The 24506-nt window shown below is 54.2% G+C and overlaps 1 protein-coding gene across 1 annotated transcript; it reads left to right on the plus strand.

The window, feature by feature from the left end:
- Positions 1-206: 206 nt before the first annotated feature.
- DNA2 (DNA replication helicase/nuclease 2) lies at positions 207-23898 on the plus strand. Its single transcript, XM_078859485.1, is given in 25 exon segments — positions 207-837; positions 2380-2430; positions 2779-3097; positions 3507-4506; positions 5201-5413; positions 5649-5877; positions 6555-6706; positions 7341-7484; positions 7905-8078; positions 8080-8182; positions 10115-10232; positions 10700-10913; positions 11725-11940; positions 12493-12777; positions 12891-13010; positions 13585-13694; positions 14415-14524; positions 15023-15247; positions 15721-15914; positions 16204-16293; positions 18402-18594; positions 19211-19300; positions 19782-19994; positions 20661-20807; positions 22707-23898. Coding segments are annotated over 25 exon segments (4791 nt in total). The 5' UTR covers positions 207-810; the 3' UTR covers positions 22761-23898.
- The last annotated feature ends 608 nt before the right edge of the window (positions 23899-24506 follow it).

Here is a 24506-nt window from a genome sequence, read left to right on the forward strand (position 1 = left end):
AGATACGTCTACATAGACGCAGTTTGGTCGAATGCAACCAAGGTGCGCATCTGGTTGCACATAGAAGCGATTCATCGGTTGCATGCAACCGAGTTGCGACGAACTTTCAAGCAACCGATGGCTCAGGATTGGCTCCGCCTCTACCCCCCGCCCCCCTCCTACCCACGTGACCTCCAGTTGTTGAAACCTAAGGATCTGGATCACAGTGTACGCGGGAACGCGCGTAGCTTGGGGCTTGCCCGGGCAGTGCAGCAGTAGAGATCCGAGGGCAAGGCAGGGTCAGAGGGCAAGGCAGGGTCAGAGGGCAAGGCAGGGTCAGAGGGCAAGGCAGGGTCAGAGAGGGACCAGGGCAAGCTGCGGGGCTAGGACCCAACTGCGAGAAGGGCAAGGACTGGGCGAAGGGCAGAGCTGGGAAAGACAGCGATATAGAACGAGGAGGGCTGATCTCATAGCAAGGCTGTGAAGAGAGAAGGGCAGGGTTGTGTATAGCGAAGGGCACGTCTCGCGAGAAGAGAAGGGCATAGCTGGGCAGGCGAGGGGCAGGGCCGTGGTTGCGGTGCATTCTCCACCGCTCGAACTTTTCCCGCCGATTCTTCTCGGCGCGATATTTAGTGTCAACACGACTCTTGTCGAACTTGGCGCGAGTTGTAGTCGGTATGAGGCGAACGTTTGTGTTGTGGTAGTGGTTGGTGTTGGTTAGTGGTGGTGGTTAGTGATGGTGGTGGTTAGTGGTGGTGGTGGTTAGTGGTGGTGGTGGTTGTAAGTTGTGTTTTGTAATCGGGATTTGTGAGGAGCGGGCGTGCCCGGGCGATGTCGCGACTCAAGCGCGGGGCGCGGGTAAGACTCAACTCCTGTGTCACGCATGTCTCACGCATGTTTCACGCATGTTTCACTCCTGTGTCACGCATGTCTCATGCACGTCTCACGCATGTTTCACTCCTGTGTCACGCATGATGTATGTCTCGGGCACGTCGCAAGGCAATCTCCATAGATATCAAATATTAAAAAAAATACTTTTTTTTAAAACACGCTTTAATGAATTGTACTGTCCTAGTTGCCCCTCCCCCTGCCCCCTTCTCCCATCGCCCCTCCCCTCCTTCCACATCCCCCGCCCCTCGGCGTGGCTCCCCGAGGCTTGCCGTGACGTCAGGGATCGTGGTGATTTACAGGCAACGTGAGTTGAGCGTGGATAATTAGAGCCGTAAAGAAGATCGTTTTAAAAATATATATTTTTAATGATAGAATATAGTATTGTCATCAGTATGACATAGCTATACCAAGTTTGCAGTCGATACCACATTGGGAAGACGGTTGAAATTGAGTTACAAGATTTGAGGATACGACAACAGACAGTTGAGTTAAATAAAAGCGTGTAAAATGTTAAAACATATTCATTTCTTAATTTTAATGTTAGATTATGGTCTTGTCATCAGTATGACATATCTATACTAAGTTTGCAGTCGATAGCCCATTGGGAAGTTGGTCAAAATTTAGTTACAATATTTTTTGAGGATACGACAACAGACGGAGTGAGTTAAATAAATAAAGCGTGTAAATAATAAAAGGGAAAGTTGTGATTATGTGTGTCTGTTCAAAATGTTTAGCGTACTTCCCAACATGCAACAAACTTTCAATTTGCCATGTGGGTACTTTCCAGACTGTACACCATGCAAAAATTATAAAAATATACTTTTTTGTGGGGTGGGGGGGGGAGCTCAATAATGCAGAGATTTTGTTGCACGGCAAGTGAGCTGTGACGTCACATCTGTCATGTGACCCGCGCATGTGGAAGCGTAACGCATTGTAGTGGAGTGGTTAGCGCGCTGCACTACGAACCCGGCGACCCGAGTTCGATTCCCGCTCACGGCCACCACCGCTGACGATTATTTGAACCGGTCCTGGGCCTCCCCAACGTCGACTCAGCCTCAAACGAGTAACTGGTGTGGTGTGTGAACATCGCCACTGGGGAGACAAAGGCGGCCGGGCGTCGTGAATCCAAGTCCCGGGCGAAGCCGGGTAGTAAAGCTGGTACTGTATATGTCACGTGTCACGTTTCGTTCGTCTGCCCGTGTTGTGTGTGTGTCTTACGTGCCTGCCCGTGTCACATGTCTGTGTCATGTCACTGCCTGATGTCTTTCTCACGTGTCTGCTTGCCTCACGCCATGTCCCATGCATCCGTCTGTGTCTCATGCTCGTATCACGTGTCTCACTGCGTCTCATGCCTGTCCCACACATGCCGTGTCTCTGTCTCATGTGCCTGCCTGTGTCGCATGCCTCACTCGGACTACATGTCACGTGTCGCTGTGTCACGTCTCGTGTGTCTAACGTGTGGGCGACGTCATGTCTCACCTGTGCGCTTTTGTCACCCGCTGTCCACAGCCCACCAACAAGGCGGAAGGCGTTCAGAAGATATCGGCCTTCTTCGGCAAGGTACGTCGCAGCAAGGATGGGCTCATGGACACACCCACACACGTTGACTGAGTCCAGACAACCCTGCCTGCAAGCCCATTTTCATCCGATGAAGCAGAGTTGAGCCTGGTGATTTACTTGGATGGGAGACTGCCTTGGAATACTAGGTGTTGTAGGCTTGGGCTGCGAGGTGGCCAAAAGATGGCAGTACAGCAATGGATTCTTGAACATGTTTGTGCAGAGCTTTCATAGCTCTGATCGTGCAAATGTGTGGCCCACTGAAGGTGTTTGTAACATTCGGCCCCTGACCAAGGAGAAGGTTTTCCTTACCGCTGCTTTACTGTCTCTCTCTCTTTCTGACGTCGACAGAAGCCGAGCGGAGCAGCAGAGCTGAGCGCGAACGCCACCACGACGCACGGCCTCTGTGTGCAGAGCAAGCCCGGAGTCGGGGACGGCGTGGGGAAAGCATCCTCGTCGGCACCAGCGGACGATTCGGATGATGACGTGATGTTCATTCCGCACGACGAGGTTCTCATTCCGGACACCCCCGAGCGAGACTGCGTGCCGGGGACGCCCGTACGGGCCGTCGGCAGGAGGCCAGCTGTGGTGGGCAGGGGGGCAGCGGGCGGTTGCTCGGTGGCCCGCGCTGAGCGTCAAGACGGAAAAGCAACGCGGCTAAGCAAAACCAGTGAGAGCCCTGCTGTTTCTGCAGAGATGCCTTTTCTTTCTTTCGTATCCGGTAACATTCTGCTGCTCGACAAAGCCGTCTTCCAGTGTTTTCCACTCTTCACAATCTCTTGCCAACTCCATTCTTGTGCACTCCAGATATTCAAATATTGTCCCACCATCTCATTTCCTGTCTATTTCCTCTTTTCCATTGGCCTCTAGTCTGTAAGAATTAATTTGAATCGATGCGTCATTACGTCCCACATTTGCCTTGAGATGTCGCGACGTGCCAACGCGACACTAATCTAAATTTCTGTCTGATTTGTACAGTTGTTCTCCTTTCAGGAAACACATGCTATTTTTATCTTGTGCAATTCTGAGTTTGTGCGTGTGGGTGCGCGTGTGTGTGTGTGCACGCTCGCGCTCTGCAGAGCTGAAGAGCGTGGACAGCCGAGCGGCGGTGCCACTTCCAGGGACGTCCAAGCGGCTGGCACCAAGTCCCGACGTGGAGTTGAACACGAAGCGGATCCGGCCTACAATTCAGCCGACCCTCTCCGAATGTGTGCCAATTGACTCTAACTCAGAACCTCCAGCGCCGGCTGAACAAGCACAGAATCCAAGGTCAGGTAAAGAGGATTCGGCTTCATCAGCCGTATTGATCACAGGCAAGTCGGATTTCTCCCTACAAGATGGGACCGAGAAAGAGAACTCACAGGACGCAGTGAACCTGCAGCCTCTGTGCCCGGCCTGGAGTAGCTCGGTGAACCTGAAGCCCCTGTGCTCGGCTCTGGCTGAAGTGGAGCACAGCCCTGAGGAGGGCAAGCACCACCCAGGAGAGGAAGCGAGAAGGAAGATGAAGAGTGGCGCTGTCTTAAGTCAACTAGGGCCCAGGGAGGACACGAACTCTGCAGTAGTTGCTGCTGGTGCTGCTGCTGATCCACTTGTGCGGAACAGGAGGAGGGCATGTGTTGGCGTCAGCCATGTTGGGGGTGGTGTTATGAGTGGTGGTGATGATGGTGGGAAAGGTGGTAATGGTAGAAGCGTTGATGATGGTGACACTGGTGGTGGTGAGAATAGTGGTGGTGGTAACGGTGATAGCAGGGCATTGAGTAGTGATGGTAATGGCAAGCTTGGAGGTGAGAATAGTGGTGACCGTGTTGTTGACCGTAAACGTGATGGTAGTACTAATGGTGATGGTCATGATGGCAGTGGTGGTGGTGTTGGCAGTGGCAACGTAGGTAGTAATGGAGGTGGTGAGAGATGCGGTGATTCTGGTGGCGGTGCTGGTGGTGGTAACAGGGATATTCCAAAGCCTCCCAGCCATGAGGCTATCACGCGGAGGGAATTGTCACAGGATTTTCCAGAAGATGAACTGAGCCCAGACATCCTGGATGCGTTCCTGCAGGAGAGCTTCACTGTGGAGGAGAATTCGTGAGTTCCATTTCAATCACACCCTCAAATAAAGGCACAATCCAAAAAAACATCCGGCTCTCACAGATCGGTTACCTAGATTATTTTTACTGGGATATAGAACACACGTTTTAATCTTTGTTAATCATAGTATAGAATTTAACATGATGGTCAAGGATGTCATTGTGCCAGTCGCGATGTTATTTGGGTGTTATAGTGGCATAAAATTGTATTTAATGAGGTATCCAGCGAGCTCAGATGTCGGAGCGCTGCAGGGGGACCACACGAGCCTGGGATCGAACCCGCGGAGCAGCTTTTAATTAAACCGGGGTTTTGTGTTGCACCCATCTATATTGGTGGGTGGACAGCATCGGGAGGGATTTAAGAAACTTGACCCATTGATTCATCTCCTGTACCGGGAGATCGAAGCGAAGACCTCTGGATTGTAAGGCCAGTTTGCCAACAATTATACTCTAGCAGCACTCTGTGTATAAGTAATCATTAGTTATTCACGATTAACCTATTAACCTATGGGGTGCCACGGTGGCGAGATTCTAACAACCTTGCCTGCTATACATTTACGCGACATAAACCACTTCGTTGAGCTATCATTTGTGGCCAGGTCGCTGCTGAAAAAGAACTACATAGCGCAGTGGGCCTTAACCTGACAAAATATAAATTGTTTAAGATAATTAATTTATTATCGCGTCCGCAGCTCTGAGGAGAAGGTGGCGGCCCTGCAAGCACTGCCACGGCCAGAGCGCCGGCGCCGCAGAGGGGAGCTGCTGTGTGAGGGAGCGTACAACCGCTACCGCGTGGCGGCGCTGCGTGACGTTCCGCTCGGGGCCTGGCGCAGCGAGAGGCACCTGAGCCTCACCGCCAACCCCTCCGGCGGCGCCAGCCTCACCTGCGTCCTCAAAGACGACTGGCAAGTATCTCTCCTGTTGGTCTCGTATTTTGACAGCCATACAATTTGGACCCCGGGGTCAAAATACATTGACATGCATTGCGTGTATCGAGAGGGGTGGATATATGTTTTGTATCCCAGTCTCCACCCCCTGGTGTCGTGGAGTGTGCACCTGTGATCGTGTCTCCACGGGTTCTATATTTAATCTCCTGGTTAAATAACGGACACCGCCTGACTGGACCGCGCGACCCTGCAGGGCGCTGGCTCCAGTAAGCGTGGGGGACGTGCTGCACCTGGACGGCGCTGTAGAGGTGCCACCAAGGGGCGGAGAGGAGGGAACCGGCGCCAGCGCGACAGCGGCGGTGCTGGAGGTGACGAGTGACACCGGCTTCGTGGTCGTGAACCCTGACCTCCTCCTGTCGGGCACCACCGTCGCCAACGGCATCCGCTGCCCTCGCCGGGCCGTGCTGTCGGAGCGCTTCAAGGTTGAACTTTAACTTCTTCCGCATCGTACGTAGCCGATCGTGCTAGACGGAGGTGCGGGGTGCGCATCGCATATCTGTCAACCCATACGGTTTACCCGTTTTCTTGTACAGTTGTTTCAATATGGGCAAACATTTTTTGTCTATTTGTTTGTGTTTCTCCCTTGTGATGGGACTTTATAGGATGAATATTGAGATTTATAAGGGCATGGGGTGACCAATAAGGTCTGTAATAAGGTGGGCACTGATAAGGGGTTGACAGGTATGGCATTGCATCGCCCTCGCTTGGCAACTGAGCCGTGCCGAGTCAGCCTGGCGCGGCTCAAAGAGTGGCCCGGTTGTTTCTTCACTTCCGAGGCCGCCCCGCACCGCTGGCATCACAAGTGACGAAGGAGTTGAGACGCGTGTAGATGACGTCATGACGCCGTGTGCTCACAATGTATTGCCTGAGATCCACACTCAATGCGTCATTCGCTTGACCTTTGGCCTTGCTTAGCCCCGAGTCAGATATGGATGTTTTATGAGGCCAGCGTATCATGGTTCTGGCTCAGCTCGGCAGACAGCCCATGGAAAACTATTACTGTGAGGGCCCATTGCTGGCTTGGCTCAAATGTACCACTGGAAAATGTTTGTTATATGCTACAGGGGGGATCCTTTTCTTTGTCCGTTGAGCGGTACAGGGCGGCGGAGAGTGGGGCACGCGGCAGATGCTGCTGGGCACACTGTTGCACGAGGTGTTCCAGAGAGCCGCGCTGCAGCGAGACTTCTCGGATGCTGCGCTGAGGAGCACCGCCTCCACCACCCTCGCGCAGCTCCAGCACCTCGCTGAGATGTAAGCACGCACGCATGTACGCCTTCGTCACCGTGCTCGCACTCGCGCAGACTGGCATGCACTGATCATACGGGCATACTCGCGCACACACACTTGTGTACCAATCTGCACAGGTCTACAGGAACATGCTCAGGTAAGTGTATATTCATGCACAGATTTATATATATACATTCGCACACACGGGTGTTATAGCGCATGGATGTGTCCAGGTTTTTTTTGCACTTGCACACGCGAGTGTATATTTATATTCGTGCTTATGAACTCACGTGCCAAGAGATCACATGTAAAGCCATTATCAGACTGTTAGTGCAAGTGCTGTTAGCGAGCACCTATGAAGGCCGACACTGCACACGAGGGGGGTGGGTGGCAAGTACCAAAACCTGGCCATCTTTGCCTCCCCACTGCCGATGTTTACACATCACACCAGGTACTAATTTTTAAGGCTGATTCGACCGAGGGGAAGCTGAGGACCGGATCAGATATTCGTCACCGATGTTGTTCATGAGTGGGAATCGAACGCTGGTCGTCGGGTTCATAGCACAGTGCGCTTACCACTTTGTCACTCGCACGCAAATGGATGGACGCACATAAACAAGCTTACACACACACACACACGCGTGATGCTCTGGTGCAGGTGCAAGCTGGGCGTGTCGCAGGCAGAGCTGCTTGGGGAGATGGAGGAGTACTTCTCGGCCATTGGCCGCTGGGCGAGTCGGTGGCTGGAAGGGGGCCCGGAGCCCAAGTCGGCCTCGGACGGCCTTCACATGCAAATCAAGATGTACGTGGAACCTGGGATGTGCGCCGGCTCGTTCGAACTCTGCCCACGAATCGCACGCACCGATCGTTACTCGCACTCATCGATCATTGTTCACACTCACTCATCATTTACTCACACATTACTCACTCCCACACTCACACTGATCATTACGCACACTCACTGATCAGTATTCGCACTCTTTAAAACTCGCCGATGATTACTAACACGCTCACTGAGCACTCCTCACAGTCACTCACTGATCATTACTTTCACTCACTCTGTCTTTATGTCTGTGCATTTTGATACATTTGTGCATCTCTTTGAGTGTGTTTGCCCATGCCTATGCTTGCACGTCGTCCGCATGTGTGCATGTCAGTGTCTGCACGTACTGGTGCTTGCGTATATACGTGCGTGCGTGTGCGTGCGTGCGTGCACCCGCAGGACCGGAGAGGCCGATGCCAGCGCGTGCACGGTGTCCGTGCGCCACCTCGGGGACGTGGAGGAGAGCGTCTGGTCCCCGCGTTTTGGCCTCAAGGGCAAGGTGGATGCCATGGCGACCGTGCGCATTCACCGCCGGGCGCGTTGCCACGCCAAAAACAGGGCCGCCGCCGCCCCCCCCCGGAAAGGTCCACGGGCGGGGAAACGAGGAAATTGTCCGCACGGTGCCGCTGGAGCTGAAGACGGGAAAGGAAAGCAACTCCATCGAGCACAGGGCGCAGGTGAACCCTTGCTTTGGTGAAGCAGGCTGCCAATGAGACCATGACTAAACTCAACAATAAACTATTTTTTATTTACTAGGTAAGGCCTACTTAGCTGTAAATAGCTTTTTTCTTTTAAAAGCTACCTGGCCACAAATGATAGTTCAACGAAGTGGCTTATCACGTGGACATTTCTAGCAGCCAAATACTCTTAAGACGCAAACGTGGGTCACCAAAATGACAAAAGCGACAAAACAAAGCGCTAACAACGTTGCAGAGAGATATTGTGGGCGACTCTTGGCAGTCAGCTGGGGGGTGCGGAGACAGGGACGACGTCGTTGTTACCAGCGTGCACATGGTGGTGGTTTTCCCCGTGCCAGGCATGCCGACAATGAGCGTGTAGTCCCAAGACAGCAGCGCACGCTTCATCGCCTGCCTCTGGGGTCGGTTGAGACCTGAGAGCACAGATGCACGGGGACAGCGCAGATCCGCAATTCTCATCCCAATTACAATTTGCACCTGTTGACTATTTCCTCTTTGGCATGTGTCCCCCGCTTGTGTGAGCTCTGTATGTGTGTACCGCCCTTTCTCCATGCATGTCTGTCCTGGGCCATCGTCTTCACGTCTACTCACTGCCTGTTGGTCTCCGCCCTGGTGCTTCCACGTTCACCTACTCCTTCCGAAGTGGCTTTCCTCTCTTGTTGCGGCACATCCTAGCCGCCTACAAGCGGGACACCTGTGTGTGTGTGTGCGCTGCAGAGTCGAAATGGGACAATCATTCGACTAAGCCGATTTATAGTTAAGAATCGTAATCGACTACTTTTCTGTGGTCCATTGCTCGGGCCCATTTAAATTCTCGCCCATGATGATGATTCCTTTGACTTAAAAATACCTGGCCATCACCTCCCGTCCAGCGGCACAACTGAGAAACAGACGTGAGACTTGTTTCGTCAAACTATTTTAGTGTTACTTGACGAATCGGAGAGACGAGCTCTGCTGTAGAACGAACAGCTCTCCCGGTGGTGCTGTACACGCTGTTGCTGTTGTCGTGTAGGTGGTGCTGTACACACTGTTGCTGTTGTCGTGTAGGTGGTGCTGTACACGCTGTTGCTGTTCTCGTGTAGGTGGTGCTGTACACGCTGTTGCTGTTCTCGTGTAGGTGGTGCTGTACACACTGTTGCTGTTGTCGTGTAGGTGGTGCTGTACACACTGTTGCTGTTGTCGTGTAGGTGGTGCTGTACACGCTGTTGCTGTTGTCGTGTAGGTGGTGCTGTACACGCTGTTGCTGTTGTCGTGTAGGTGGTGCTGTACACGCTGTTGTTGTTGTCGTGTAGGTGGATGCTGTACACACTTGCTGTTGTCGTGTAGGTGGTGCTGTACACGCTGTTGCTGTTGTCGTGTAGGTGGTGCTGTACACGCTGTTGCTGTTGTCATGTAGGTGGTGCTGTACACACTTGCTGTTGTCGTGTAGGTGGTGCTGTACACACTTGCTGTTCTCGTGTAGGTGGATGCTGTACACACTTGCTGTTGTCGTGTAGGTGGTGCTGTACACGCTGTTGCTGTTGTCGTGTAGGTGGTGCTGTACACGCTGTTGCTGTTGTCGTGTAGGTGGATGCTGTACACACTTGCTGTTGTCGTGTAGGTGGTGCTGTACACGCTGTTGCTGTTGTCGTGTAGGTGGTGCTGTACACGCTGTTGCTGTTGTCGTGTAGGTGGATGCTGTACACACTTGCTGTTGTCGTGTAGGTGGTGCTGTACACACTGTTGCTGTGGTCGTGTAGGTGGTGCTGTACACGCTGTTGCTGTTGTCGTGTAGGTGGTGCTGTACACGTTGTTGCTGTTGTCGTGTAGGTGGTGCTGTACACGCTGTTGTTGTCGTGTAGGTGGTGCTGTACACGCTGTTGCTGTTGTCGTGTAGGTGGTGCTGTACACGCTGTTGCTGTTGTCGTGTAGGTGGTGCTGTACACACTCTTGACGCAGGAGCGCTGGGGCGACCCCGGCCTCGGGTTCCTCCTCTACCTCAAGTCGGGCGGCATGCACCCCGTGTCGGCCTCCCGTGTGGACACGCGTGGTAAACAAAGACAAAGATCACCCTCCCGTATGGTCTTAACAGACTTAGGGCAAGTGCTGTTTGCGAGCACCTATGAAGGCTGGCACGGCACACGAGGGGGTGGGTGACCAGCATCAAAGCCTGGCCATCTTTGCCTCCCCAGTGGCGATATTAACACACCGCGGCCAGCTTATTTGAGGTTGAGTCGATCACTGCTACACACACGCACAGATGTGTCCAGCTCTGTGTCAGTCCACTGCTGGATAAAGGCATCTCCACACCATGTTGGTGGTTGGGGTTGCTTGACTATACTTCACCACGCTGGTCAGCGTTGGTAGGTGAAGACATTTGATTAATATAGGTTTATAACAACGTAGCATTCTCCGGGTCGTTGTTGTCATTTATATTTCACGTTGCTCAACTCTTCCACCCCCGCCTACCCTCTTGTCGTTTGTTCACGGCGGTCGTCGCGCCGCGCGTTTCTTCAGAGCTGATCAAGCTGCGCAACCAGCTGGCGCACAGCCTGGCCAACGACGTGTGGTGGCCGCCCGGGACCGCTGCCGACGGCGCAGGCGCTGGAGGGAGAAGGAAGGAGGAAGAAGATCGCCAAGAGCCACGGCCGGCGCCGCTGCCCGAGCCAATCGCCGAGATGTTCACCTGCCGCAACTGCTCCCAGCTGGGCAACTGTGCCGTCTACCACAGGTGACGGGGCCTACAGACCGCCCCGTGGGCGCCACCGTGGAGAGATGCTAACTACCTCGCCTGGTATGCAGGAGGTCGCGGGTTCGATCCCGACCCTGACGCCTGCATATTTGGAGTTTGCGTGTTCTCCCCGTGGTCGCTTGGATTTTTTATTCGGGTCCTCCGGTTTTTCCCTCCACATTTAGAGTATTTGGCTGCTATAAATTTGCGCGTGATAAGTCACTTCGTTGAGCTATAAATTGTGGCCACTTCTGAAAGAAAGCAACATGTCCCAGTGGGCCTTAACTGGTAAAATGCAAACAAAAACCCGTGGGGCGGCAGCCTCGCCGGTGGCCGTGCAACGAAATCGTAGGTGGGATAGTCGAGAATCGTATGTTGTCACCCTGTAGCTTCGGGTGGAGAAACAGCGGCGCACGGTGGTTAACGCTCGCCGCACTGACAAACCCATCAACCTGAGTTCGATTTCTGGCCTCGGCTAACACCGGTGGTGAGCGATATCTACAACGGTCGCCTGGCCCAATACCAATGCCAATTCCCGCCATTCGCCACTAAGTAACGGTGACGTCACTACGGTGCCTGTGCCAAGCCAGGTGCATTTTGAGGCCACGTGAAGTGTCAAAGGCTCGCTGATGGAAGGTCACAGGACAGACTGAGGTGCCATGGGTTGACTGACTGACATGACTGGCAGATGCACCAGTCTTCTGGCTCCCCCCTTCCCCAACCAGCACTGACCAGAGTAGTTAAGCACAGTCTGGCCGTAGGCCCCCTACGCCCGCTGGCCGTGTAAGGGACGTTGCTGTGCCACTGGCAGGGCGGTGGAAGAGGAGGCGCGTGGATCGAGCGACGCCCCGGCCTCCTCCTCGTGGCCCGTTGAGTTCGTGTCGCTGCTGGCCGAGCGGACGCAGCACCTGGGCCGCGCTCACCTGCGCTACTTCTCGCGCTGGTACTTGCTGTGCCTGCTGGAGGCGCAGACCGAGCAGTGCAAGGACGGCCGTCACAACCTGTGGGTTCTGTCACCGCACGAGAGGTGCGTACGTGCGTCCTTCACATGTGGTGTTGTGACTGACTGCAGATGTAACCGCGTGTGCGCGAGCGTGTATGCGCGTGTGTGTATGTGGGTTCTGACGGGTTGTGTTGTCTTTGTGTGGTTGTTGTTGGTGTGTGTGTGTTTGGCGAGCTATGTGGTTATCGTTGTGCCTGATTGTTGATGTATGAGACCAGCCGTCTCTGGCTGTTGATGTGTATGACGGGTCGCGTGGTGTGTGCGGTACAGGTAGGAATACAACTACTGCATTGGATGTGATTGGTCGTGTGGTTGTGCGTGGTTGTGTCTGGTTGTTGTGTGTCGTTGTTGGTATGTGTGCCCGAACGTGTGGCAGTACAGGCGGCTCCAAGGCCACTGCGTGTGTGATTGTTGCGGAGTGTGACTGTGATTGTACTTTGTGGTGTGTCGTCGTCTGGTGTGTACGCTCATAGTATTATTGTGCGTGGTGTCTGGTTGTTGTGAGCTGTGTGCACTCGCGTGTGGTGGTTGGCCGTGGTTGTTGACGAGTGTGACGGAATGCTTGGCGTGATGCAGGCAGGCGCAGGGTCTCTGCGTCTGTGATTTGACGCTGCTGGGCCCGGCCGTGGCCACACCAGACGGACGCTTCTTCACCCAGCGTTTCCGGCGCCGGGGACCGCAGGGAGGATGGGGGGCAGCAGGGCTCACGCCGGACCTGGAGGGTCAGGGGTCGGCCCCCCAAGGCTGCGTCGCCGTCGGCGATCGAGTGATCGTGAGCGGCAAAGACCCCGCCACCACAGCCATCGCCACGGCCACGGTGTTGTCCGTCACCAACGAAGAGATTGAGTGCCAGGTTGACCGGTGAGGCTCTTTCGAGTTCAACTCGGGAGTTTGTGTAAAGCCGAGAGTTGTCTCCGAGTGCTTGGCTTTCGTTGTTTCTTGTCGTCGTCTCATTGCCGCTTGTGCTGGCCCAGGGACCTGGGGAGGTTCGGAACGGCCTTCTTGTTCAGTCTGGACGTGGACGAGAGCTTCTCGGGTTCTGTGGACACTCACCTGGGGAACCTTTCTCGCCTGCTGAGTAACACCCCCGCCAGGTATGCACTCTCATAACTGTACACAGACACTCCTTGGGCAACCCCATCGGCAAACACGCATGCACACAGCTGTGCATGACCACCGATGCAAATACCGGTCCATATGCACTGAAACGCACAGACATGCATGGACACAGGCATAGATCCAGGTACCTCGTACGAATACACACATCTGGACAGACTCATGGCTACATACACCTGTACACACGCACTGACACACGCACACATACACTTGTAGTCACCCACACTTGTATATGTATATGCCCACTGGCACCTGCATGTATGTTAATATCCACTGGCACCTGCATGTATGTTAATGCATGTGGACATGAGTGAACATGTTTGTGCGTGCGTGCGTGTGTGGGTGAATGTATGTTTGATTCCTACTTACGAGCAATAACAGTGGTGAATATCTGAGCCGGTCCTGGGCCTCCCCTTGGGGGAACAAAGGCTGCTGGGTGTGGTGTTAGCCAGCCACTCTCTTGTGTGTCACGCCTGCCTTCATCAGTGCTTGCTAACAGCACTTGCCCTGAAACTATGTTGAGGCTATAAGGAGGATCTTTGTCTTGATCAGTGCCAAGCTGCGGGAGCTCGTCATCGATCTGAAAAAGCCCGAGTTTCTGGAGCGACTGAGCGACGTTCTACCGGTTGACGCCAAGGCCACGGTGGCACAGATCCTGAAGGGTACGCACAACAATTAGGGGAGTGGGCAGAGATGGGTGGGGTGGTGAGTGGCATATCTGGGGAGGGGGGCGTGGGGGTGGGTGGTACGTGTGGGGAGTGGGGGTGGTGGTACGTGTGGGGAGGGGAGGCTCGGGGGTGGGTGGTACGTGTGGGGAGGGGGGGCGCGGCGGTGGGTTGTACCTGTGGGGAGGGGGGGGGCGGGGGGTGGGTGGCACGGCTCCTAGAAGTTGGTGCTGTCAGGGGAGTGATTCGGGCTGCCTGGGTTGTGGTGTCCTGTGACAGGTGGTGCAACTGTAAACAAGCACACAGCCTGTGTGTCAGGGCCACTGCTCATTTAGCCATACAGGGCATGCTTGTGTGTGTGTGGAGGGAGGAGGGTGTGATCTGTGTGGGTGTGTGTGGCTTCGTGTGTGTGCTGCGCTACGAACCCTGCGAACCGGGTTCGATTCCCACTCACGGTCAACACCAGTGACAATTATTTGAAGCCGTGTGTTTTGTACGTGCCTAGGTTGGATGTTGCTGTACAGGTATGTGTGGAGGGTGAGTGTGAGCCACATGGGTGTGTGTATGTAGGATGGATGTTTGATCTAAATGTGTTAGGTGGTTATCCACTAAGTGTACGTGTGTGTTTAGGGTGTTGTGTGGTCTGTCCCCTCTGCATACACGTGGGTGGGATGAGAATTGCGGATCTGCGCTGTCCCCGTGCATCTGTGCTCTCAGGCCTCAACCGACCCCAGAGGCAGGCGATGAAGCGAGTGCTGCTGTCACGGGACTACACGCTCATTGTCGGCATGCCTGGCACGGGGAAAACCACCACCATATGCACGCTGGTAACAACGAGGTTGTCGCTGTCTCCGCTCCCCCCAGCACAGACAGCCCTGGCGGCTGACTGCCAGGAGAGCCGCCCACAATGTCGCTCTGCTTCGTTGTTAGTTCTTTTTTTGACTGCTTTTGTAATTTTGGTGACCCAGGTCAACTTGGCTCCTGCGAGAAATTTCCATGTGATCAGCCACTTTGTTGAGCTATCATTTGTGGCCATGTCGCTTCTGAAAAAGAGATATATAGCTTAGTGGGCCTTACCTGATTAAAAAAAAAACATAGTTTAGTTTATCATAGCATCTGTGGGCTGTGTGAAAGGGAATGGCCGGGGCTGTTCGAAACGAAGTCACGGGGCCAGGTGAAATCGATTCGCGGGCTCATTTCGTGGACCACAACTTCACTTCCCCCCCACCCTTGGCGTCGCGGCCTCGGCTGGCGACGATCACATCGAAGTCGCGCCGTGTGTGCTTCCCCCCCGCCTCTCCCCAAAACCGCGGGCATGCGAGCAGGTGCGCATCCTGCACGCGTGCGGCCACAGCGTACTGCTCACGAGCTACACGCACTCGGCCGTCGACAACATCCTGCTCAAGCTCGCGCCGCACCGCGTGCCCTTCCTGCGGCTGGGCCGGCCGGCCAAGGTTCACGCCGGCGTGCACGCCTTCACCGAGGAGGAGCTGTGCCGGCAGCACGACGTGCGCACCCCCGAGCAGCTCCAGCAGCTCCACGATGGACAGGTGAGGTGGCCCCGTGCTCGGCGTTCAACGTTGGCCGATGCGTGCGTAACCTTCCTCGGCAGATCTCGTCACCGCTTCTCGGATGTTAAGTGAAGTTGAGCACGGTTCAGTACTTGGGTGGGAGGAACTGCCCTGGAGTACTCGGTGCTGAGGGTTGTAGCTGGGGGGGCGATTGGTCGGTGAGGTCCAGCCCCCCGTGCGTGTTTCTCCGTGTCCGTGAGAAACTGGACCGTACCGCAGAGCGACCGACGAGCCCTGCCGCTGGTGCTCTACAATGGCCGCGGCTGACCAATCACAGGACGAAACGCGCAGTGCTGTTTAGTCGTTCGCGCGTGTGCCGTTCGGTTGAGTCGTCACAAAAAAAAGGATATTTGATTAATAACTCTAGTGCAAGGATGGAGTGAATGTCAAGTCCCTGTGGGGTGACGGACGGCGGTGCGTGTGGTGCTGCGTGCCTGTGGTGTGCGCTGCAGCGCGTGGTGGCCACCACGTGCATGGGCCTGCGCCACGCGATCTTCTCGCGCCGCGTCTTCGACTTCTGCATCGTGGACGAGGCGTCGCAGATCGGGCAGCCCGTGTGCCTGGGCCTGCTGCTGCACGCGTCGCGCTTCGTGCTCGTCGGAGACCACCACCAGCTGCCCCCGCTCGTGCTCAACCCCCGCGCCAGGTGCCTGCCTGCGTGGGTTGCTGCGTGGGTGTGTGTAGATCAGGGTGCGCGTGTGCTTGCACTGGACTGCATTAGCTTATAGCGCCGTGCTCTTCTGCCGTACGTGCGTGCGTGGGTAGGTGTGTACACGTGTGTGTGTGTGTGTGCGTGAGGGCACGTGCACCTTGTGGCTTGACGACCCTACACGAGTGGGCGCGGAGTAATATACCTCCATGTGTGCTGTGCGCGGCAATGCATCGCTACACACGTGGCAACGTATCTCTGCGTGCGCTGCGGTGCCGTCTCGCAGGGCCATGGGCATGGACGAGTCTCTCTTCAAGCGTCTGGAGTGCCACGCGGAGGCTGTGGTCTATCTCAACCTGCAGTACCGCATGAACAGGTGCGGGGGTGCTGCACACTCATTCCCACTTCCGCTCACCATCGGCTCTGCTCCGTTGCTCTTAGGATTCACAACCCGGTTAGGGAGTCAATTTGCGGTGATTATTATAAATGCGAATTGTTTAAGGCGTAATCAATCGATTAATTTTGGCGTCATTTTCATTCACGAACAGACTAACCAGCTCATGACACAATCCATCATGCCCGAGTGACGGGTTAAAGGTTCATATCCCTCGTCTTGCTCTGCGTGTGTGCCACGCCAGCGCTGGAAGCGATGCAAACTAACACCGTCACAGCCGATCGCAGCTCTGACTAGCTTCCAGAAAGACTCTTTATTTTTATATATTTAGTTTTTACTTATTGCTTGCGAACGTCCGCCACGAAGATGGTGCGAGCAAATCGGCTCCAGTGCAGGCGCAAGATGGATTTTTATATCGCGGGGCCTTGAGAGATGGTGACAGCTTGGGGCGGTGGCCTTCAACCACCAGTGAATTGAACACGATTGACGATGATGCACATTATTTATTTAATATTTACAATTTGTGTTGCAGTTTGTTTTGCCGTATCGATTTTAACTCGGTTCTCCCTTGAGACAGAGACTTCTGCTCACAATGAGCCATTACCTCATTATAAAGGTCATCTGTCTATAATGTGTGTATGTGTGTGCGTGTTTAAGTGTGAGGGAGCGGTCGTGTAGTGGTGAGGGCGCTGCGTGTGTGGAGAGTGGACGTGGGCAGTATGAGGCGTGTGTGGAGGAAGGGTGTGATCTGTGTGGGTGTGTGTGATTTTGTGTGTGTGTGTGATTTTGTGTGTGTGTGCTGCGCCATGAACCCGGTGACCTGGGTTCAATTCCCGCTCACGTCCACCAACACCAGTGACGATTATCTGAACCGGTCCTGGGCCTCCCCTACGTCGACTAGGCCTCAAATGAGTACCTGGTGCGATGTGTAAACATCGCCACTGGGGAGACAAAGGCGGTCGGGCGTGGTTCTGGCCACCCACCCCCTCGTGTACCGTGTTCCGGCCTTCATAGGTGCTCGCTAACAGCACTTGCCCCTACAGTCTTTTAGGGCTATACGGGGGGGATCTTTGTCTTTTTTTGTGTGCTGCGTTACGAACTCGGCGGCCCGAGTTCGATTCCCAACACCAGTGACGATTATCTAAACTGATTCTGAGCCTCCCCAAGGTCGACTCAACCTCAAACGAGTACCTCGTGCGGTGTGTAAACATCGCCACTAGGGAGACAAAGGCGTGTGCCGAGCCAGCCTTCATAGGTGATCGCGAACAGCACTTCAGCACTTTCCCCAACAGTTTGTTAAAGGCTGTAATGGGGGTCTTTGTATTTGAGGGGTATAACGGATGCATCAATTTATTGACGAATATTGATTCTTAAGCTCACGATACACCCATCAAATTGTGTGTGTCTGCTTAAGAATCAATGATTCTCCATTCATAGATGCTGTTTTGCTCTGTGCTATGAACCCGGTGGACCTGAGTTCAATCCCTGGTCATTACTAACATCAGTGGCGAGTGATACTTCGAACCGGCTTGAGGCATCTCCCTCACCAACCCCCACTTAATAGGGTGGTGAAATAGGGTCAAACGATCCCCAACAACTAATATGGAGTGATGACAAAGACATGTAAATTAGAAATGTATTCATCCTCACCCAGGCCTTACTCTCACCCGATGAACACGCAGTGGCGGTACTGGGCTGCGGGAAGTGGGTAGTGCACGGAAGGCACGTGGGCGATATTGAGCGTGTGGAGTGTTCGGACCAGTCCTGTGCTGTCGCGGTGCGTGTTTGGAATTGCGCTGTGAGCAACCACAATCTTGACTTCAAGGAGAGTAAGTGGGACTGTTTAGGACACGGCCGATAAAAAGAATGATGTTTCGGTGGTCGAAATTGACGACGGAAAGGCAGCGAAAGGGAGGTGCCCGCCCGAGAGGACGTCTGCCGCGGAGATGAAGCGACGATATTGGCTGCAGCGCGAGACATTGCGAGTTGGAGAAAACTTGCTGGAGGCCTTCATCTGTCCGTGTCTTGAACACGGCCAGTGATGACGACGACGACAACAACCACGCTGACGTCGTGCCCGTGTCTCGCAGTGAGATCATGTCCCTGAGCAACGTGCTGACGTACGGAGGGCTGCTGGCGTGCGGCTCGGAGCGCGTGTCCACGTGCCGCCTCTCCCTGCCGGCGCTCCCCGCCCTCCTGCACGGAATGGGCGGCGGCGACCGGCCGTGGCTGGCACAAGCGTTGGACCCCGACCGCCCAGTTCTCTTCCTGAACACAGAGCAGGTGGCCGGGGTTCTTGGGGACACGAGAGTTTGTCTGGGAGAGAGGAGATGAACTGCGCTGGGGTCAGACTGTGGGTTTTTGCTTTTAAGGAGACGTGGGCCTGGACAGCCCTGTAGTTTGTCTCTATGGTTACGAGGCCTTTCTCCTGTCTGTTTGCATGTCTCTCTCACTCGGCGAGATATTAACTACCTCGCCTGGTATGCAGGAGGTTGTGGGTTCGATCCCGACCCTGACGCCTGTATATATGGGGTTTGCGTGTTCTCACCGTGGTCACGTGGAATCTTCTACGGGTCCTTCGGTTTTTCCCTCCGCATTTCGAAACATGCATTTCGAGTATTTGGCTGCAATACATTTGCACGTGATAAGCCACTACGTTGAGCTGTCATTTGTGATAGCCAAGTCGTTTCTGAAAAAGAGCTACATGGGCCTTATCTGGTAAAGAAATAAAAGTAAATAAAAAGATACTCTATTTTGAACGGGAGGGAGGAAGATGGAGCCAGTATTAATACCCCAGTGTTTGCTGGTTTAAAATAATGCGTTCGACAATGATAATTCTGGCGGTGCATCACGCAACATAAACGCGGCGTGGTGACGCGTGAATCTCGTGCCACCGCAGGTCCCGGCCGAGGAGATGGTGGACCAGGGTGGTATGAAGAACCCAACGGAGGCTCAGCTAATCGCCATCATCGCTGCGTCTCTCGTCAAGGTGAACAAGCCACAGCATTGCCCACCTAACCCTTCCTCCTCACCTCCCTCACCCGCTCTCCGGTTGCGTTTATTACTCGGTGGTGGAGACATTTGCATTTAAACGGAACAGGGCCATCCTCCCTCTCGTGTGTGATTTCAGTTCTATAATAATGACAGCTTGGGGCTGTGCCATGTGCAACTATAACGCTCTAATTTTATTCTTAATTTGTTTACTTTTTTAGCAACGTTTCTAGAATTTGTCAGCTGTAGTTTTAGCTCCCTAGATTCTGACGCGCAATTTTCGTGGTTCTGCAGACAGAAGGGGATTTAGGCCCTCCTACATTTATTGCCGGACACTCAGAGGTTCCTTGTGCGTTATAGGTTTGCATAGGGTGAATGTTCTGTTCCGTTCCAGTTCTATTCTAGTTCCACACGCCGTTTGTTCCCGGTAGTCGTTCACAATGATATTCATAATGCCGCCGTACCGTGCCGTGTTTCAGGCCGGCTGCCGCACGAAGGACGTGGGGATCATCTCTCCGTACCGGCAGCAGCTGGGGGTGGTGTCGGCGGCGCTGGCGGCCCTGCCGTGTCCGGCGTCGGCACTCGCTGGGCTGGAGATCAACACGGTGGACAAGTACCAGGGCCGCGACAAACCCGTCATCATCGTGGGCTTCGTGCGGAGCTGCTCAACGGCCGGCATCGTGCGTCCACAGGTTGCCCTCCGCACACGGCGACTCCGCTCTCGTCGTCGTTATTCACAGCTGCTGCTCCCGATTGGCCGTGAGCCGAGAGAGGATTCACACTCGCAGCAAACCCGCTCGCAGTGCACGTGCGTGCACACGCGCGCCTGTAATGTAGTGGCATGTGGGGAGCGGCGGTGCAAAGGTTAGCGCCGCTGCGCTACGAACCCGGCGACCCCGAGTTAGATTCTCGCGCATGGCCAACATCGGTAAAGATGATCTGAAACGATTCTTTGCGCATGGCCTACCTGTATTGTGTGTATCGCCTCTTTATACGTGCGTACCGTTGTGTGTACCGTTGTGTGTAAACATCTTCGCTGAGGGCATGACAAATATGGCCGAGCGTGGCGCTGGCCACAACACACGTGCCTTGCCGGCCTTCATAGGTGCTTGCTAACGGCACTTCTCCTAACAGCCTGTGTCGGCAATCAGGACGATTTTTTTCTCGTTACCGCATGTCCCATGTGTATTCTCGTGCCCGTCTGTGCGTGTTCTCTCTCCCCAGCGTAGTGCTGGCCGCCCACCCTCTCGTGTCCCGTGCTGGCCTTCATCGGTGCTCGCTAGCAGCACTTGCCCAAAAAGTCTGTTCAGGCTACACGGTGGAATCTTTGCCTTTGTCTCTGTGCCCTGCCCGCGCAGCTGGGGGAGCTGCTGAAGGACCGACGCCGGCTGAACGTCGCCGTCACGAGGGCCAAGCACAAGCTGCTGCTCCTCGGCTGCCTCCCCACGCTGAGGCTGTACACGCCGCTCGCCGCGCTCATCGACCACATGGCCACGCAGGGAATGATATCCTCCATCTGGCCGCTCCCGCTTTGCCTCGAGCGCTCCGGTTACAGGACGATTGAGGGGTGGTCCTGGGAAAGGTTGATAACACGTTTGTGTGTATGTGTGTGTGGTTTGTATATATTTATTTTTATATAACCCATTCTAGCTTCTCACCTTCCCCCCCCCCCACCGTGGATGACCTCGTAACGGACGTAGGAATTCGCTCCTCGCTTCAGACGCTTAATCCGCCCCACTGTCAACAAAAGCCGAGCCTCTGGGCTGTGAGATTGTGTGGGTTATCAAGTAAAAAAAAATTCCCAGGACACTCGTTAAAAATTTTGACCTGCAGGAAAATGGAAGCTTCCCCAAGCAGGGGCTCGTGTATAATGCATGCGGCAGGGAGCTTGTCTTTTATGTGGATTGGTGCATTGAAAAACAATGATGAAGATGGCCATGTTTAACATCGCCTCACTGACTCCGATCACGTGCAGGAGGATCCTACAGTCGTGAGATATTGCTAATTCGTTGAGTGATTGGTTTCATGTGGGGAAGGAAACCGGACTACACACATAACACATGCACACAATGACATAACACTCATAGCTCGACAAAGATGGATTCAAGAATCCGCTGTGCAGGCTTGTGTACTCCTGAAAAATATGCAGGCCAAAAACCTAATCATTCTCATCTTGTAGATATGTTTGACACGAGTTTGAAGCTTTGTTAATAATAGTAATAAAAATACTTGAAAGTTACAGTTACATGCTCTAGTAACATCACTCCTGTACTTTCTAATACACGACTCTGCGATGACATTTTACGACAGCACTCTGGGCCGTCACGTTAAATGTCTGTTCACATTAATAACGCTTCAAACTAATGTCGGTGTGCAGCTACAAAAATAAGAGCCGTTTCTTTTCCGAGGCCGTGTCCTGCTTTGAGTACACGGCAGTGCGGGGGAGCTGCAGCGTGATGCATGGTGGTGACTCACCCTTCCCTTCACTAAGCAGCACAATGCAAACACGGGTGGGGGTGTGTGATGATTGTGTGTGATTGTGTGATTATTGTGTGTGGTTGTATTCACAGTGGAGCGGTTAGTGCGCAGTGCTACGAACCCGGCGGCCTGAGTTCGATTCCCGCTCACGTCCACCAACACCAGTGACGATTGTCTGAACTGTTCCTCGGCCTCCCCTAGGTCGACTCAGCCTCAAAATAGTACCTGGTGCGGTGTGTATTACATCGCCACTAGGGAGACAAAGGCGGCCGGGCGTGGTGCTGGCCACCCACCCCTTGTCCAGCAATCTGTTACAGGCTATACGGGGATCTTTGTATTCACAGTCGAAATAATGAGAGGTGGGTGGGTGAGAAGGAGGACCGAGTTTTGAGATGTCACCGCTGAGATTCTCTGTTTGAAATCCAGACAGCTGCCTGTGATTACATCAAGTTCTCAAGCCTTGCGAGTCAAAGGTTCTAGCGCAGTGACCAATGACTGCATGGGGAAAACATCAAGTTGAATTTGTTTCTGCATTTAAATTGGTGGGATTCCACTTATTGACAATTAAACGTATGTAAAAATATTGACTTCTCACGTGACGAACATTAATCAAGTAGAAGGGCCGGAACAGATGTCGGTTCAAGGGATCTCGGATATGGCTCTGTGACATCCGGTTACGTGGGTCGTTCGCAGATTCTCGCAGAGAGATTCAAATAGACACTGCATCCCGTGACTTAACACCGATGGCGCAATCAGAACAACATTGAGGTACAAAGAAATTAAAATCGAAAAACAATTGAGATAACGATTATACAGCAATTAAGCAGGGTCAGTGCTTTGCTCGTATTGATCGGAGATTCAAGCAGTCCTGCCGGCCGAGCCGTGTGTGTGTGTGTGACCCTTGACCATCCCCGCCCATCGTCCACATTCTGGATCTGCCACCGGGAGCTCACGAAATGAAGATCCCGGACCTTGGCTGACCGCGATCGCCGCCCCCCCCCCGTCCCCGCCGCTGGACCACATCTCATCACGGCTCCTCCACGCCGGTCGGCATCGCTACCACCAGCAGGCGACTACTGGCTTTACAATGGCCTCCACTGCGAGCTAAACCTACATCCCTAGACCTTAGTCTCAGAATCGGAATCTCTTTTTAGATTGGAGGAATCCAATGAAGCTCTTTTTCACAGGCGTCCAGTAGGGTCAAATTTACATCCACTTAACCCCCTGAGCCTAAACTCCAGTCTCAGCACCCAACCGCATTCCTAACTTCAAACCTTGCCTACCCCCCCCCCCCCACGACTTATGAACCCCATTCCAACCCCTTCCTAATTTCCCTTGCAGAGCCTTCATCTTAATCCCCCAGCACCGCCCGGTGGCTGTGGCTTCCACAGCAACAGTGGTAGGCCCGGTGGCTGGTTTTATCCAAAAACATCAAGTCTAAAACGTCCCTTTTTGAGATTCACAGCACGACACGTCGAGGTGGGGGAGAAAAAAATCATCACTCGTGGCGTTTTGAGTTCAAATGGCCGCCGGTGTAGGAAGGCCGGGTGGGGCGCACGCTCCATTCGAGTGGTGTGCAGGAGCCATCCTGTGGATGTGCATCGGTGTGTTGCAGTTACGGTGCGTGCGTATCTGTGAGTGGGGAGTGGTGGCGCACCGGTTAGCGCGTTGTGCTTCGAACCCGCCGACCCGGGTTCCGTTCCCACTCTCGGCCGACACCGGCGATGGTCATCTGAACCGATGCTGGACCTCAACTAGGTCGACTCAGCCTTAAAATGAGTACAATGGGGAGACTCAGGCGGCCGGGCGTTGTGCTGGCCACTCATGCCCCCCCTCCCCCACGCACGTGCCTTGCCCGCCTTAAAATGGGTGCTCGCTAACAATACTTGCACCAGCAGACTGTTAACGGCTGTATGCGGGATATCAAAGTCTTTGTTGTGAATGTGTGTGTGTGTACACGTGCACCTAGCATGGCACAAGCACCGTGGCGACGTCACCGCCACTTAGCGGTGAATGGCGGATGTTGACGTTGTTGCTGCACGTACCGAGGTCACCTCCGATCGCGTCGGTGACGCGAAGGTGGCGGCAACTTGAGAGCGGTGGCTCTCGTGTGCTAGGCGCGTCCGGTGGGGGGGGGGGGTGCCGAGGGGGTTTAGGGGACGAGAGGAAGTGATCTGCGTGAGAGGGGGCGGGGGGAGCTGAGTGACCAGGAGTGCCGTTTAAGAGCGCGAGCGTCAGTCGTGTTCATCGTTGGGATAAAAATATCGTGTAACGCGGATGCTCGGCGGCTCAAGGTCGCGTTCCTCACTCCCGTGTCAAGTGGGCCGAGCTGCCTTTGTGGAGACAATTCCCCCTCGTTGTGTGTGGGGCATTCGATTGTGGGTGGTGGGGGGGGTGTTAATGTGCATGTGTATGTGTGCGTGGAGCGGTGGTGCAGCAGTTAGCACGCTGCACTCCCACATGATAAGCCACTTTGTTGAGCTATCAATTGTGTCCAGGTCAGTGGGCCTATTCTGGTAAAATAAAAAATATTGTTGAATAGTTTAGTTCGATTCCTGCCACCAGCACGGCTAACGATTATCTCTACCAATCCGAGGCCTCTCCTAGGTCGACCCAGCCTAAAATAAGTAAACATCGCCACCAGTCTGTCAAGGTTTTACGGGAGCATCTTTGTACATGTGTAGGTGCAGGGGAGCGGTGGCACAGCGGTTAGCGCGCTACGCTAC

The sequence above is a fragment of the Lampetra fluviatilis genome, chromosome 9 (assembly GCF_964198595.1).
Source record: "Lampetra fluviatilis chromosome 9, kcLamFluv1.1, whole genome shotgun sequence".
NCBI lineage: Eukaryota > Metazoa > Chordata > Hyperoartia > Petromyzontiformes > Petromyzontidae > Lampetra > Lampetra fluviatilis.